The sequence below is a fragment of the Vicia villosa genome, linkage group LG3, assembly GCF_029867415.1.
Source record: "Vicia villosa cultivar HV-30 ecotype Madison, WI linkage group LG3, Vvil1.0, whole genome shotgun sequence".
NCBI classification, from domain to species: Eukaryota; Viridiplantae; Streptophyta; class Magnoliopsida; order Fabales; family Fabaceae; genus Vicia; species Vicia villosa.
In genome coordinates this window covers 17,040,343-17,057,594 of record NC_081182.1, presented here as the reverse complement: position 1 = coordinate 17,057,594, position 17,252 = coordinate 17,040,343, and the positions used below count along the sequence as shown (strand labels likewise).

General features: G+C 34.7%; 2 protein-coding genes across 2 annotated transcripts; both read left to right on the top strand.

Annotated features, from left to right (window-relative positions):
- Positions 1–260: 260 nt before the first annotated feature.
- On the top strand, positions 261–1,042 carry LOC131657641 (uncharacterized). The gene is made up of 3 exons (XM_058927014.1): positions 261–486; positions 580–791; positions 860–1,042. Exons 1-3 carry the CDS (start codon positions 261–263, stop codon positions 1,040–1,042), a joined length of 621 nt encoding a protein of 206 aa, XP_058782997.1.
- Positions 1,043–1,233: 191 nt separating this feature from the next.
- Positions 1,234–1,863, top strand: LOC131657640 (uncharacterized). The gene has a single exon (XM_058927013.1). The coding sequence runs from the start codon at positions 1,234–1,236 to the stop codon at positions 1,861–1,863; it is 630 nt and encodes a 209-aa protein (XP_058782996.1).
- Positions 1,864–17,252: the final 15,389 nt, after the last annotated feature.

The following is a 17,252-nucleotide window of genomic DNA, read 5'->3' as shown; positions in this document are numbered from 1 at the left end:
ACGTGTGTTATGAGCATGACTAGGTGTATTTGTGTTGGTATTAACATACATGTGACACTCTCTTTTGATATGTATGCTAATTTACTCTGATTATTAAATATATTTTTGTGGGGTCTTACATTAATGGTATCAGAGCATGGTCGGTTAGTTGGACATGTTATTAATATGTTTATTTTCCTTTTGTATTTGATTTATGTTTGTGACACAATCATTATTGTTTGTTTGATGTGGATTGTTGGTTGATTGGATTTATTAGGACAATGGTTGCAAGAAGGAATGATAATGCTATTACTGAGACATTGACGATGTTGGCTGGTGCTATTGGGCAGGCTCCAAATATGAATGTTGGTAACAGAGAGGAGGATGAGTTTCGTGCTTTGAAGAAGTTCCAGAGGAACAATCCGCCAATCTTTGAGGGAGATCATGAACCTGACAAAGCACAAGCATGGGTGAAGGCGATCGAGAAGATCTTTCGGGTCATGAATTGTACGGATGCACAAAAGATGCAGTTTGGCACCCATATGCTTGAGAAGGAAGTTGAGGATTGATGAGGTAACACTATTCACAAGTTTGATGAAGATGGGATTGAGGTTAGTTGGGCTCTTTTCCGAGATGCATTTTTGGAGAAGTATTATTCAGGGGATGTGTGTGGGAAAAAAGAAGTTGAGTTTCTTGAGCTGAAGCAGGGTAATAGAATTGTCGCAGAGTATGCTGTAAAGTTTCAGAAGTTGATTAAGTTTTGTCCTCATTACAACACTGCTAATGCTGAGAGGTATAAGTGTCTTAAGTTTGTGAGTGGTTTGAGACCTAAGATCAATAAGGCTATAACCATTAACAAATTTCACGATTTTTTGAGTAGGTTAACAAGAATAGGATCTATGATGAGGATAGTAGAGATAGTGCTTCTCACTATAAGTATTTGAATGATAAGAAAGGGAAAGGCCAAATCAGAGGAAAGCCATATGCTGATAAAGGGAAACAAAAAGCTGGTTATGACAGGAAGCCGAGTGGGGGAGGAGCTCCTACTCTAGTTAGGTGCTAGGTGTGGTGTTGAAGGACATCGTGCTTCTGAGTGCACATGTGCTAAACTGAAATGTTTCAAGTGTGGCAAGCTAGGTCACAAAGCTCATGATTATAAAGGAGGTGCGAGTGTGACTTGCTACAACTGTGGTGAGCAAGGGCACAATAGTACTAAGTGTGACAAGCCGAAGAAGGAACAAGCTAAAAGGAAAAATGTTTGCTCTATCTGGTTCCGAGACTGCTGTCGAGGATAGACTAATCATAAGTATGTGCTTTATTAATAGTACACCTTTAATTTCTATTATTGATATTGGCGTGACACATTCTTTCATTTCTTTGGATTGCGTTAAGAGATTAAATCTTATGTTGTCTGATATGCGTGGAAGTATGGTCATTGATACTCCTGCTATGGATTCAGTGACTACTTCATATGTGTGTTTGAATTGTTCGTTGAGTATTTTTTGTAGAGACCTTGGGATTGATTTAGTGTGTCTTACCTTAGATCAACATGATGTTATTCTTGGGATAAACTTTTTGGAATATAACTATGTTTATATCAACTATTTTGATAAGACGGGTATATTTCTTGAAACCGATATTGAGAGAGATTTGTTTATGTCTTCCAAGCAAAGGAACGAGTCTGTGAAGGATGTTGTTGTGTTGTTGGCTTTGATGGCAACAATGGATATCTTTAACAAGATAGAGATGGGTGATTTACCAATGGTTCGTGATTTTCCAGAGGTGTTTCCTAAAGATGTTAGTGGTTTACCGCCAGAGCATGAAATGGAGTTTATGATCGAATTAGTTCCTAGAACTAGTCCGATATCGATGGTTCCATATTGAATGTTAGCATCTAAATTGAAAGAGTTGAAGAGTCAACTTGAATATTTACTTGAGAAGAAATTCATTCGTCCGAGTGTATCACTATGGGATGCACCAATTTTATTGGTTAAGAAGAAAAAAGGTACTGTGAGACTTTGTGTGGATTATAGACAATTGAACAAGGTGACTTTCAAGAACAAGTATCCACTTCCAAGGATTTGTGATTTGATGGATCGGTTGGTTGGTGCATGTGTGTTTAATAAGATAGATTTGAGGTTTGGGTATCATCAGATTTGTGTGAAAGTTGAAGATATTGAGAAGGCTGCTTTTAGAACAGGGTATGATCAATATAATTATTCTGTGATGTCGTTCGGTATGACCAATGCACCTGGTGTATTTATGGAATACATGAATAGGAATTTTCATCAGTATTTGGATAAGTTTGTTGTTGTGTTCATTGATGATATTTTGATCTATTCCAAGAGTGAAGAGGATCACGCTGAATATTTGAAGATTGTGCTATCTGTGTTGAAAGAGAAGCACTTGTATGCTAAGCTTTCTAAGTGTGAGTTTTGGTTGAAGGAAGTGACTTTCCTTGGTCATGTGATTTCAAGTGGTGGTATTTCTGTTGATCCGTTGAAGATTGAGGTTGTGTCTCAATGGGAAGCTCCAAAATTTGTTTCTGAGATTAGAAGTTTTCTTGGTTTAGCAGGTTATTATTGAAAGTTCATTGAAGGATTTTCCAAGTTAGCTTTGCCGTTGACGCAGTTGACTTGGAAGGATTAAGCTTTTATTTGGACTTCACAGTGTGAAGCTGGTTTTCAAAAGCTTAAGAGAAGGTTGACGATCGCTCATATTTTGACTTTGCTTGATCCGGTAGAACCGTTTGTTGTGTATTGTGATGCTTCGTTGATGGGTTTATGATGTGTGTTGATGCAAAATCGACAAGTGGTAGCTTATACTTCAAGGCAACTTAAAGTGCGTGAGAGGAACTATTCGATGCATGACTTAGAGTTGGCTGATGTTTTGTTTGTGTTGAAACTTAGGAGGCATTATTTGTTTGGGTCGAGATTTGATGTGTTTAGTGATCATAAGGGTTTGAAGTATTTGTTCGAATAAAAAGAGTTGAATATGAGGCAAAGGAGATGGTTGGAATTCTTTAAGGATTATGATTTTGGGTTAAATTACCATCCGGGTAAAGCGAATGTTGTGACTGATGCGTCAAGTAGGAAGGTTCCAGCTAGGGCATTGACATATGGTTTCAAAGTAACATCATAAGCTCTGTTTGGCTTTTTTGAGACGTCTTTCTATATAATATAGTGTATGTACTTATTTATACAACTTTGAATTCATTATAAATGACACAAAATTATTTGTGAAACTGTCGAGAAAATACAATGGTTAAATCTTTTTTATATAATTATTACAAAAAGTTAGATCAAACTAGTTTGATTAAAATGTTTTAAAAATAAAATGATATTAAGTGATTATGGTCGGAAAAAAAGAGATATAAATAGTTGTAATACGAAAATATAAACATGTCTCATTTGTGTTTAACAAGTTGAAAAAGAAAATCGGAAAACATTGGGACAGAAGAGAAGAAAATGGACGACGAAGTGAGGGTTTGGTGTTTGGAACGTCTCCTAAGAAATTCAACCGTAGAAACCAAAATCATGCTCAATCTCCTTTCGAGAATCTCAATGTGCAACATCTACACGAAGAAAAGCATGATCCTAAGAGCCCTCGAAGACGCCTTGTCGGAAGCATACATCTCGGAATGTATGCTCCAAATCCTGGAGGTATTTGAAAAACTGTTAATCGACTCTTCTTCAAATTCAAATCCAAATCCAAATTTAATTTCCTCCGCAATGAGAGTTGCTTATTGCAGCATTGCTGTTGAATGTACCGTGAAATATCTTGAATCAGTAAAGTTAAACCCTAACTATGGCAAAGCTGTGAAGATGATATGGACTGGTAGGGTGCATCATATGCAGAGTGAGGGAAGCAGTTTTCTCTTATCTGCTGAATTGAATGAATGGAAAAGTGAGTTTGAGAATTTGCTTCTGGATAAGGAAGTTATGGACAAGCTTGCTGCTATGGCTACTACTCGAAGAGATGCGATTCGAAAGATGGAGGCCTTTTTACTGAAGCTTGGGAGAACTTGGGTTCATCTCTTCTTGAATCAGTGGCGAACAATCAGTTGGAGTCGAGTGTTGTGGCTGTCTTGAACATGAAGAAACAACATGACAATGAGAAAGGTTTTTTTTCTAAAACCTTTTTGGATAGGAAGGAGTGTTGATTTTTTCTGTGAATTGTAAATTATCAAAGAATGTTGTATGTCTCTTTTAGTACTTAATCATAATGTTTTTATTTTTTATTTCTCAATTTTAGTTTCTGGAATAGAAATTCGGGAAGAGAATGAGAAGGTTGAAGGGGTGTTTACTACTACTGTTAATTTTGAACAAGTGGATTTATCAACTTTAGACGACTCTTTGCCGATTAATGAAGTCCCAAAGAATGGGGAATCTGTTGATTTTGAGGAAGGCGATTTATCAACCTCAGATGAGCCGATTAACGAGGTCCCAAAGAATGGGAATCTGTTGATTTTGAGGAAGTGGATCTATCAAGCTCAGATGAGCCGATTAACGAGGTCCCGAAGAATGGGGAATCTGTTGATTTTAAGGAAGTGGATCTATCAAGCTCAGATGAGCCGATTAACGAGACACCTTCTGTACTTGAAAGTGATGCTGATCGCCGTACTGCTACTACTCATGAGGTAACCTTGACTGTTGCGTAAATTTTGTTCTTCTTGTTGGTTCTTTTCGATTCTTAAAAGACAATAGTTCGATAGTATATCATTGATTATTGCTTATTTTCTATAGTGGGATGATTCCATTGGTCCCTTGCAGGGACAAACATCTAGATTTCATTTGCCTAGTCCAAAGAGGACTAAAATTTCTATTTGGTTATTTGTTTATACTGGTTCGGTTCGGTTGAAGCAATTCTACCCAAAAATAACTGAACCCGATTGCAATAATATATTTTACTGGACTGGAATTTTTTAAGGCCCATTAAACAATACCTTTCATCATATCTAAACACAGTTTATCAATTCAAAACCCTAGCCTTCAGACATCCTTTAATGCTCACTCCATATTCTCCACCATTTTCTTTCTTCTGTGTTTCATATAGAACTATGATTCTGGACTTCTTTGTACCTATGGACACCACCATTAATACTTAATGCTCTGAAGAATGTCACAACTATGTCTAGGTTACGTGTTATCTTCTTCATCTCACCTCAAATTCACAGTGTTTAATCTGTTATTTCCCCAATTTATTTGACAAAACATTTCTCAATATTTGCAAGGCAGAGGATCTAAAAATTTCCATATTTTTTTCCAATTCTCCTTGTAATTTTGCAACAGTGAAAAAAGATTTGGGATTTTAAACCTTAGCTTAAAAATATTCCCAAATTTTTTTTCCATTCATTGCTTATATTATGTATCTTTAAACTAGTATATCATTAATTATTGCTTATTTTCTATAGTGGGATGATTTCATTGGTCCCTTGCAGAGACAAACATCTAGATTTTATTTGCCTAGTCCAAAGAGGACCAAAATTTCTCCCTTGAAGCCGTACCAACCAAAGACCTTCAAAAAAAGGAGAGTACCGAAAAGATGGAGTAGATTGGAAGAGGAAACTCTAAGGACCGGAGTAAAAAAGTATGCACTTGTTTTAACTCTATTGGCTTCATTTGAGAATATAAGTAAAATTAAATCCGCTTTCATTACAATTCACGTATTCCTTTGTTTTTCTTCAGGTTTGGCGATTAATGAGGTCCCAAAGAATGGGGAATCAGTTGATTTTGAGGAAGGCGATTTATCAACCTCAGGTGAGCCGATTAACGAGGTCCCGAAGAATGGGGAATCTGTTGATTTTGAGGAAGGCGGTTTATCAACCTCAGATTCTTCTCTTCTTGAATCAGTGGCGAACAATCAGTTGGATTCGAGTGTTGTGGCTATCTTGAACATGAAGAAACAACATGACAATGAGAAAGGTTTTTTTTCTAAAACCTTTTTGGATAGGAAGGAGTGTTGATTTTTTCTGTGAATTGTAAATTATCAAAGAATGTTGTATGTCTCTTTTAGTACTTAATCATAATGTTTTTATTTTTTGTTTCTCAATTTTAGTTTCTGGAATAGAAATTCGGGAAGAGAATGAGAAGGTTGAAGGGGAGTTTACTACTACTGTTAATTTTGAACAAGTGGATCTATCAACTTCAGACGACTCTTTGCCGATTAATGAAGTCCCAAAGAATGGGGAATCTGCTGATTTTGAGGAAGGCGATTTATCAACCTCATATGAGCCGATTAACGAGGTCTCAAAGAATGGGGAATATGTTGATTTTGAGGAAGGCGATTTATCAACCTCAGATTCTTCTCTTCTTGAATCAGTGGCGAACAATCAGTTGGATTCGAGTGTTGTGGCTGTCTTGAACATGAAGAAACAACATGACAATGAGAAAGGTTTTTTTTCTAAAACCTTTTTGGATAGGAAGGAGTGTTGATTTTTTCTGTGAATTGTAAATTATCAAAGAATGTTGTATGTCTCTTTTAGTACTTAATCATAATGTTTTTATTTTTTGTTTCTCAATTTTAGTTCTGGAATAGAAATTCGGGAAGAGAATGAGAAGGTTGAAGGGGAGTTTACTACTGCTGTTAATTTTGAACAAGTGGATTTATCAACTTCAGACGACTCTTTGCTGATTAATGAAGTCCCAAAGAATGGGGAATCTGTTGATTTTGAGGAAGGCGATTTATCAACCTCAGATGAGCCGATTAACGAGGTCTCAAAGAATGGGGAATCTGTTGATTTTGAGGAAGGCGATTTATCAACCTCAGATTCTTCTCTTCTTGAATCAGTGGTGAACAATCAGTTGGATTCGAGTGTTTTGGCTGTCTTGAACATGAAGAAACAACATGACAATGAGAAAGGTTTTTTTTCTAAAACCTTTTTGCCGATTAATGAAGTCCCAAAGAATGGGGAATCAGTTGATTTTGAGGAAGGCGATTTATCAACCTCAGGTGAGCCGATTAACGAGGTCCCGAAGAATGGGGAATCTGTTGATTTTGAGGAAGGCGGTTTATCAACCTCAGATTCTTCTCTTCTTGAATCAGTGGCGAACAATCAGTTGGATTCGAGTGTTGTGGCTATCTTGAACATGAAGAAACAACATGACAATGAGAAAGGTTTTTTTTCTAAAACCTTTTTGGATAGGAAGGAGTGTTGATTTTTTCTGTGAATTGTAAATTATCAAAGAATGTTGTATGTCTCTTTTAGTACTTAATCATAATGTTTTTATTTTTTGTTTCTCAATTTTAGTATCTGGAATAGAAATTCGGGAAGAGAATGAGAAGGTTGAAGGGGAGTTTACTACTACTGTTAATTTTGAACAAGTGGATTTATCAACTTCAGACGACTCTTTGCCGATTAATGAAGTCCCAAAGAATGGGGAATCTGCTGATTTTGAGGAAGGCGATTTATCAACCTCATATGAGCCGATTAACGAGGTCTCAAAGAATGGGGAATTTGTTGATTTTGAGGAAGGTGATTTATCAACCTCAGATTCTTCTCTTCTTGAATCAGTGGCGAACAATCAGTTGGATTCAAGTGTTGTGGCTGTCTTGAACATGAAGAAACAACATGACAATGAGAAAGGTTTTTTTTTTCTAAAACCTTTTTGGATAGGAAGGAGTGTTGATTTTTTTCTGTGAATTGTAAATTATCAAAGAATGTTGTATGTCTCTTTTAGTACTTAATCATAATGTTTTTATTTTTTGTTTCTCAATTTTAGTTTCTGGAATAGAAATTCGGGAAGAGAATGAGAAGGTTGAAGGGGAGTTTACTACTACTGTTAATTTTGAACAAGTGGATTTATCAACTTCAGACGACTCTTTGCCGATTAATGAAGTCCCAAAGAATGGGGAATCTGCTGATTTTGAGGAAGGCGATTTATCAACCTCATATGAGCCGATTAACGAGGTCTCAAAGAATGGGGAATATGTTGATTTTGAGGAAGGCGATTTATCAACCTCAGATTCTTCTCTTCTTGAATCAGTGGCGAACAATCAGTTGGATTCGAGTGTTGTGGCTGTCTTGAACATGAAGAAACAACATGACAATGAGAAAGGTTTTTTTTCTAAAACCTTTTTGGATAGGAAGGAGTGTTGATTTTTTCTGTGAATTGTAAATTATCAAAGAATGTTGTATGTCTCTTTTAGTACTTAATCATAATGTTTTTATTTTTTGTTTCTCAATTTTAGTTTCTGGAATAGAAATTCGGGAAGAGAATGAGAAGGTTGAAGGGGAGTTTACTACTGCTGTTAATTTTGAACAAGTGGATTTATCAACTTCTGACGACTCTTTGCCGATTAATGAAGTCCCAAAGAATGGGGAATTTGTTGATTTTGAGGAAGGCGATTTATCAACCTCAGATGAGCCGATTAACGAGGTCCCGAAGAATGGGGAATCTGTTGATTTTGAGGAAGGCGGTTTATCAACCTCAGATTCTTCTCTTCTGGAATCAGTGGCGAACAATCAGTTGGATTCGAGTGTTGTGGCTGTCTTGAACATGAAGAAACAACATGACAATGAGATAGGTTTTTTTTTCTAAAACCTTTTTGAATAGGAAGGAGTGTTGATTTTTTCTGTGAATTGTAAATTATCAAAGAATGTTGTATGTCTCTTTTAGTACTTAATCATAATGTTTTTATTTCTTGTTTCTCAATTTTAGTTTCTGGAATAGAAATTCGGGAAGAGAATGAGAAGGTTGAAGGGGAGTTTACTACTACTGTTAATTTTGAACAAGTGGATTTATCAACTTCAGACGACTCTTTGCTGATTAATGAAGTCCCAAAGAATGGGGAATCTGTTGATTTTGAGGAAGGCGATTTATCAACCTTAGATGAGCCGATTAACGGGGTCCCGAAGAATGGGGAATCTGTTGATTTTGAGGAAGGCGGTTTATCAACCTCAGATTCTTCTCTTCTTGAATCAGTGGCGAACAATCAGTTGGATTCGAGAGTTGTGGCTGTCTTGAACATGAAGAAACAACATGACAATGAGAAAGGTTTTTTTTCTAAAACCTTTTTGGATAGGAAGGAGTGTTGATTTTTTCTGTGAATTGTAAATTATCAAAGAATGTTTTATGTCTCTTTTAGTACTTAATCATAATGTTTTTATTTTTTGTTTCTCAATTTTAGTTTCTGGAATAGAAATTCGGGAAGAGAATGAGAAGGTTGAAGGGGAGTTTACTACTACTGTTAATTTTGAACAAGTGGATTTATCAACTTCAGACGACTCATTGCCGATTAATGAAGTCCCAAAGAATGGGGAATCTGTTGATTTTGAGAAAGGAGATTTATCAACCTCAGATGAGCCGATTAACGAGGTCCCGAGGAATGGGGAATCTGTTGATTTTTAGGAAGGCGGTTTATCAACCTCAGATTCTTCTCTTCTGGAATCAGTGGCGAACAATCAGTTGGATTCGAGTGTTGTGGCTGTCTTGAACATGAAGAAACAACATGACAATGAGAAAGGTTTTTTTTCTAAAACCTTTTTGGATAGGAAGGAGTGTTGATTTTTTCTGTGAATTGCAAATTATCAAAGAATGTTGTATGTCTCTTTTAGTACTTAATCATAATGTTTTTATTTTTTGTTTCTCAATTTTAGTTTCTGGAATAGAAATTCGGGAAGAGAATGAGAAGGTTGAAGGGGAGTTTACTACTACTGTTAATTTTGAACAAGTGGATTTATCAACTTCAGACGACTCTTTGTCGATTAATGAAGTCCCAAAGAATGGGGAATCTGTAGATTTTGAGGAAGGCGATTTATCAACCTTAGATGAGCCGATTAACAGGGTCTCGAAGAATGGGGAATCTGTTGATTTTGAGGAAGGCGATTTATCAACCTCAGATTCTTCTCTTCTTGAATCAGTGGCGAACAATCAGTTGGATTCGAGTGTTGTGGCTTTCTTGAACATGAAGAAACAACATGACAATGAGAGAGGTTTTTTTCTAAAACCTTTTTGGATAGGAAGGAGTGTTGATTTTTTCTGTGAATTGTAAATTATCAAAGAATGTTGTATGTCTCTTTTAGTACTTAATCATAATGTTTTTATTTTTTGTTTCTCAATTTTAGTTTCTGGAATAGAAATTCGGGAAGAGAATGAGAAGGTTGAAGGGGAGTTTACTACTACTGTTAATTTTGAACAAGTGGATTTATCAACTTCAGACGACTCTTTGCCGATTAATGAAGTCCCAAAGAATGGGGAATCTGTTGATTTTGAGGAAGGCAATTTATCAACCTCAGATAAGTCGATTAACATGGTCCCGAAGAATGTGGAATTTGTTGATTTTGAGGAAGGTGATTTATCAACCTCAGATTCTTCTCTTCTTGAATCAGTGGCGAACAATCAGTTGGATTCAAGTGTTGTGGCTGTCTTGAACATGAAGAAACAACATGACAATGAGAAAGGTTTTTTTTTTCTAAAACCTTTTTGGATAGGAAGGAGTGTTGATTTTTTTCTGTGAATTGTAAATTATCAAAGAATGTTGTATGTCTCTTTTAGTACTTAATCATAATGTTTTTATTTTTTGTTTCTCAATTTTAGTTTCTGGAATAGAAATTCGGGAAGAGAATGAGAAGGTTGAAGGGGAGTTTACTACTACTGTTAATTTTGAACAAGTGGATTTATCAACTTCAGACGACTCTTTGCTGATTAATGAAGTCCCAAAGAATGGGGAATATGTTGATTTTGAGGAAGGCGATTTATCAACCTTAGATGAGCCGATTAACGGGGTCCCGAAGAATGGGGAATCTGTTGATTTTGAGGAAGGCGATTTATCAACCTCAGATTCTTCTCTTCTTGAATCAGTGGCGAACAATCAGTTGGATTCGAGTGTTGTGGCTGTCTTGAACATGAAGAAACAACATGACAATGAGAAAGGTTTTTTTTCTAAAACCTTTTTGGATAGGAAGGAGTGTTGATTTTTTCTGTGAATTGTAAATTATCAAAGAATGTTTTATGTCTCTTTTAGTACTTAATCATAATGTTTTTATTTTTTGTTTCTAAATTTTAGTTTCTGGAATAGAAATTTGGGAAGAGAATGAGAAGGTTGAAGGGGAGTTTACTACTACTGTTAATTTTGAACAAGTGGATTTATCAACTTCAGACGACTCTTTGCCGATTAATGAAGTCCCAAAGAATGGGGAATCTGTTGATTTTGAGAAAGGAGATTTATCAACCTCAGATGAGCCGATTAACGAGGTCCCGAGGAATGGGGAATCTGTTGATTTTGAGGAAGGCGGTTTATCAACCTCAGATTCTTCTCTTCTGGAATCAGTGGCGAACAATCAGTTGGATTCGAGTGTTGTGGCTGTCTTGAACATGAAGAAACAACATGACAATGAGAAAGGTTTTTTTTCTAAAACCTTTTTGGATAGGAAGGAGTGTTGATTTTTTCTGTGAATTGTAAATTATCAAAGAATGTTGTATGTCTCTTTTAGTACTTAATCATAATGTTTTTATTTTTTGTTTCTCAATTTTAGTTTCTGGAATAGAAATTCGGGAAGAGAATGAGAAGGTTGAAGGGGAGTTTACTACTACTGTTAATTTTGAACAAGTGGATTTATCAACTTCAGACGACTCTTTGTCGATTAATGAAGTCCCAAAGAATGGGGAATCTGTTGATTTTGAGGAAGGCGATTTATCAACCTTAGATGAGCCGATAAACGGGGTCTCGAAGAATGGGGAATCTGTTGATTTTGAGGAAGGCGATTTATCAACCTCAGATTCTTCTCTTCTTGAATCAGTGGCGAACAATCAGTTGGATTCGAGTGTTGTGGCTTTCTTGAACATGAAGAAACAACATGACAATGAGAAAGGATTTTTTCTAAAACCTTTTTGGATAGGAAGGAGTGTTGATTTTTTCTGTGAATTGTAAATTATCAAAGAATGTTGTATGTCTCTTTTAGTACTTAATCATAATGTTTTTATTTTTTGTTTCTCAATTTTAGTTTCTGGAATAGAAATTCGGGAAGAGAATGAGAAGGTTGAAGGGGAGTTTACTACTACTGTTAATTTTGAACAAGTGGATTTATCAACTTCAGACGACTCTTTGCCGATTAATGAAGTCCCAAAGAATGGGGAATCTGTTGATTTTGAGGAAGGCAATTTATCAACCTCAGATAAGTCGATTAACATGGTCCCGAAGAATGTGGAATTTGTTGATTTTGAGGAAGGTGATTTATCAACCTCAGATTCTTCTCTTCTTGAATCAGTGGCGAACAATCAGTTGGATTCAAGTGTTGTGGCTGTCTTGAACATGAAGAAACAACATGACAATGAGAAAGGTTTTTTTTTTCTAAAACCTTTTTGGATAGGAAGGAGTGTTGATTTTTTTCTGTGAATTGTAAATTATCAAAGAATGTTGTATGTATCTTTTAGTACTTAATCATAATGTTTTTATTTTTTGTTTCTCAATTTTAGTTTCTGGAATAGAAATTCGGGAAGAGAATGAGAAGGTTGAAGGGGAGTTTACTACTAATGTTAATTTTGAACAAGTGGATTTATCAACTTTAGACGACTCTTTGCCGATTAATGAAGTCCCAAAGAATGGGGAATCTGTTGATTTTGAGGAAGGCGATTTATCAACCTCAGATGAGCCGATTAACGAGGTCCCAAAGAATGGGAATCTGTTGATTTTGAGGAAGTGGATCTATCAAGCTCAGATGAGCCGATTAACGAGGTCCCGAAGAATGGGGAATCTGTTGATTTTAAGGAAGTGGATCTATCAAGCTCAGATGAGCCGATTAACGAGACACCTTCTGTACTTGAAAGTGATGCTGATCGCCGTACTGCTACTACTCATGAGGTAACCTTGACTGTTGCGTAAATTTTGTTCTTCTTGTTGGTTCTTTTCGATTCTTAAAAGACAATGGTTCGATAGTATATCATTGATTATTGCTTATTTTCTATAGTGGGATGATTCCATTGGTCCCTTGCAGGGACAAACATCTAGATTTCATTTGCCTAGTCCAAAGAGGACTAAAATTTCTATTTGGTTATTTGTTTATACTGGTTCGGTTCGGTTGAAGCAATTCTACCCAAAAATAATTGAACCCGATTGCAATAATATATTTTACTGGACTGGAATTTTTTAAGGCCCATTAAACAATACCTTTCATCATATCTAAACACAGTTTATCAATTCAAAACCCTAGCCTTCAGACATCCTTTAATGCTCACTCCATATTCTCCACCATTTTCTTTCTTCTGTGTTTCATATAGAACTATGATTCTGGACTTCTTTGTACCTATGGACACCACCATTAATACTTAATGCTCTGAAGAATGTCACAACTATGTCTAGGTTACGTGTTATCTTCTTCATCTCACCTCAAATTCACAGTGTTTAATCTGTTATTTCCCCAATTTATTTGACAAAACATTTCTCAATATTTGCAAGGCAGAGGATCTAAAAATTTCCATATTTTTTTCCAATTCTCCTTGTAATTTTGCAACAGTGAAAAAAGATTTGGGATTTTAAACCTTAGCTTAAAAATATTCCCAAATTTTTTTTCCATTCATTGCTTATATTATGTATCTTTAAACTAGTATATCATTAATTATTGCTTATTTTCTATAGTGGGATGATTTCATTGGTCCCTTGCAGAGACAAACATCTAGATTTTATTTGCCTAGTCCAAAGAGGACCAAAATTTCTCCCTTGAAGCCGTACCAACCAAAGACCTTCAAAAAAAGGAGAGTACCGAAAAGATGGAGTAGATTGGAAGAGGAAACTCTAAGGACCGGAGTAAAAAAGTATGCACTTGTTTTAACTCTATTGGCTTCATTTGAGAATATAAGTAAAATTAAATCCGCTTTCATTACAATTCACGTATTCCTTTGTTTTTCTTCAGGTTTGGCACAGGAAACTAGACATTAATCCTTAATGCGTTTACGTTTGAACGGAGAACTGGAGTAAGTCAATTTAAAAGATATTCGTATGCATCCTAAGATAAACAAATACTTATGCTCTTAATGTCTTGTTTAATAGGTGGATTTGAAGGACAAGTGGGGAAATATGGATGCCAATAAATCATTCAAAATCTCACTAGTATGTGAAAAAGTATTTGCTTATCTTAGGTTACATAACAACAATTACAACAAAGTTTTTTTTCCACTGTCAAAGTTGTTGACTTCTTAGTTGCTTATCTTAGGTTATATATATAATTTATTATTCTTGAATAATAAGAAAACTTAACAAATACATTGTCCAAATAAATTAGATAATTTAATATAAAGATCATATTTTTTCAATATTAATAAATTGGTTGAACTTTTTTTAATACCTGGAAATGTTTGAGAGGATAATAAAAAATATATTTTAAAAGTTTTCTCTCTATTTCAAAAAAACTGTCTTAGTAATAACACCTAATATTAATATAAAAAAACTATACTTCACTCAATTTTTTTAAAAATGACTCTTAAGTCTTACCATAATATTTATGAATGACTGTAAAGTATTCATCCTAATAAAAAATTTACAAAAATTAATAATAAAAACAATTTAATTTATTTTATATATCATTCAATCTTATTGAATAGATCCATATTAAAATGGATTTTAGTTTATAGCTAAAATACAATTTAATATTTATAATATATTTTAATTTAGTATTATGAATATGCACATTTAAATTACCTATAATTATATACTAATGCAAATTGTATTTTTTAATGATAAAATAGTAATATTTATACTAAAAATTGTTATACTATATATTTTAAAAGAAACATGAGACAATTATGATGTATGAAAAACATAAAATTGTCATTATTTTTATTCAATTTATTTTATTATGTATTAAATATTTATAAAAAATATTCACATTATATTTTTGTTTATGTAAATTCATATTATATAAATTTTATATTCATCCCATATTTTTCTTATGGAAATGCATACTACATGAATCTTATGTATCTTTGAAAAAAAAATTCTTAATTTTAAAATTTGAATGAAAAAATAAAAATTATTTTCAACATTTGAATTTATGTTATGCTTTATAGAATAACTATATAATAAATAATTATGCCTACATCACTTCCACTATCACATATTTGCTAAATTATAACTTTTTGTGTCGAAGCAAGTTGCTCCACAGAAGGAAAGTTGTCTCGAAATAGTCTAGCCTAGTATATGTCGAAATGTCGAAGGAGTTGCCTTAACAGGTACTTCGACTTAGGCCTAATTTTGTAGTGTTAGCAGGATTAGGTATTTTGGGCTTTTGTAGTTTTGGGCTTATGCTTATGGAGCAAGTTAACCTAAAACTATAAATAATGAGAGTAACCCCTATTTTGTAATAATATGAGTATTCATAGAATTTTCAGTTGCAAGTGAATAAGAGGTTTTCCACAGTTTGTGGGTAGAGAGAAACTCTGCAGAAAATCATCATATTCTTTCTTTTAATTTTCGCAAACCCTAATCCTTTTCTTCCCAAATTTTATTTGTTGTTTCCTTCATTGTCATTGTGTAGCGATAAGGAATTTTTTAAAGGTTTGAGTTTAATTTCAACAACTGGTATCTAGAGCACCGACTGAGCGATTCTTGTGAAAAAATCATGATGGCGATGAATCTCCCAAACATGCATGTTCCGACGAGTCTTCCAATTCTGAAAGTATATAACTATGAGAATTGGTGCAAGCAAATGAAAGTTATTTTTTGTTATCAAGATCTTTGGGATATTGTGAAAGAATAGGTAACACCGCTTGTAGAAAACACAACGGATGAAGAAAAGACTGCACACAAAGAATTGAAGAAGAAGAATTATAGAGCTATATTTATAATTCATCATTGTCTGAGTCCAGATAATTTTGACAATGTTAGTGATGTAGAATCTGCAAAAGAAGCTTGGGAGATTCTTGTAAAGTCTTTTAGAGGTGCAGAAAAGGTGAAAGAGGCGAGGTTAGAAACTCACAAAAGAACGTATGAATTGCTTCAAATGGAAGAAATTGAAAGCATAAAAAATTCTTCACTAAGGTTACAAAACTGGTGAATCAAACCAAGGTATTTGGATAAATGTTGACATCAAGATCAGTTATTGCAATGATCTCGAGGTCATTGGCTCCAAAGTTCGACCACATGGTGGTTTCCATAGAAGAATTAAAAGGTTTGTCGAAATTGACAAAGGAAGAGTTTCAAGGGACGCTTGAATCTCATGAAAAAATAATGGCTGAAAGAGCTGCAGGCAAATTAAAGAGTGATATTGCTTTCCAAGCTCAATCAACAAAATAAAATAAAGGCAAAGGAAGTTGGAATGGCAACAAAGGTAGATGAGGCTACAACAAATTGATTGGTCGAAATCAGCAAGAAGGAAGCTGGTCGAATCAAAGAAAACCCTCATACCAAAGCAACCAAAGAGGTGGTGTTGTAGGTAGAGAAAGAGGCGGTGGTCGAAATCATGACAAAAGTCATATTCAGTGTTTCAATTGTTAGAAGTATGGTCATTATTCTAGAGATTGTCTAGAAAATCATAAGAATCAAGAAAGTGATTAAAAGTTTGAAAACTTGAAGAAGAAGAAGAAATGTTGCAAATGGTCACAACAAAATATAAAGAGAGATTCAAAGACCAATGGTACTTGGATTCAGGATGCTCATCATACATGTCTGGAAGGAAAGATTGGTTTCTCAACATAAAACCCTCAATGAAGAACATAGTGAAATTTACAAAAGAAAATACTCTAGCAGTTTAAGGTATTGGAGATGTTATGATTATGAGGAAAGATGGAAAAAGGTTAGTAATTTCCATTATGTTGTACATTCTTGGCATGAAAATAAATTTTCCTAGCAATGGACAGTTGGTCAAAAAGAACTACTAGGTGCCGATCAAAGACATGATTATGAGAGTTATCGATGCAAGTGAGAGGTTAATCTTAAAGGCTCATATGTCCCAGAATATAACCTTCAGGATTGAACTAAATGTGATGGAGCACGAGTGCCTTGCAACTGCATCTAGCATAGATGAATAAATATGGCATTATCGACTAGGCCATCTCAACTTCAATGACATTAGAGAATTGAAAAGAAGAAATATGGTTTCAGGATTACCATAAATCCACATTCCAAGAGATGTGTGTGAGGAATGTGTGTAGGAGAAGCATCACAAGAATAACTTCAGCAAGGATGCAAGAAGCAAGTCAAAGACAATCCTTGAAGTCATATACTCTGATGTATGTGGACCTATCCAGGTGCATTCGAATGGAGGTAATAAATACTTTGTCACATTCATAGATGATTTCATTTGAAAATTATGGACTTACCTGATCAAGAATAAAAGTAAA

Bases quoted from the DNA above. Each gene is read 5' to 3' on its own strand.
- LOC131657641 (XM_058927014.1), top strand. From the start codon at position 261: ATGGTTGCAAGAAGGAATGATAATGCTATTACTGAGACATTGACGATG. The intron at 487-579 runs GTACGGATGCAC...AGTTTGATGAAG, and splicing joins GATCTTTCGGGTCATGAATT to ATGGGATTGAGGTTAGTTGG. The intron at 792-859 runs GTGAGTGGTTTG...TTTTTTGAGTAG, and splicing joins GGTATAAGTGTCTTAAGTTT to GTTAACAAGAATAGGATCTA.
- LOC131657640 (XM_058927013.1), top strand. From the start codon at position 1,234: ATGTTTGCTCTATCTGGTTCCGAGACTGCTGTCGAGGATAGACTAATC.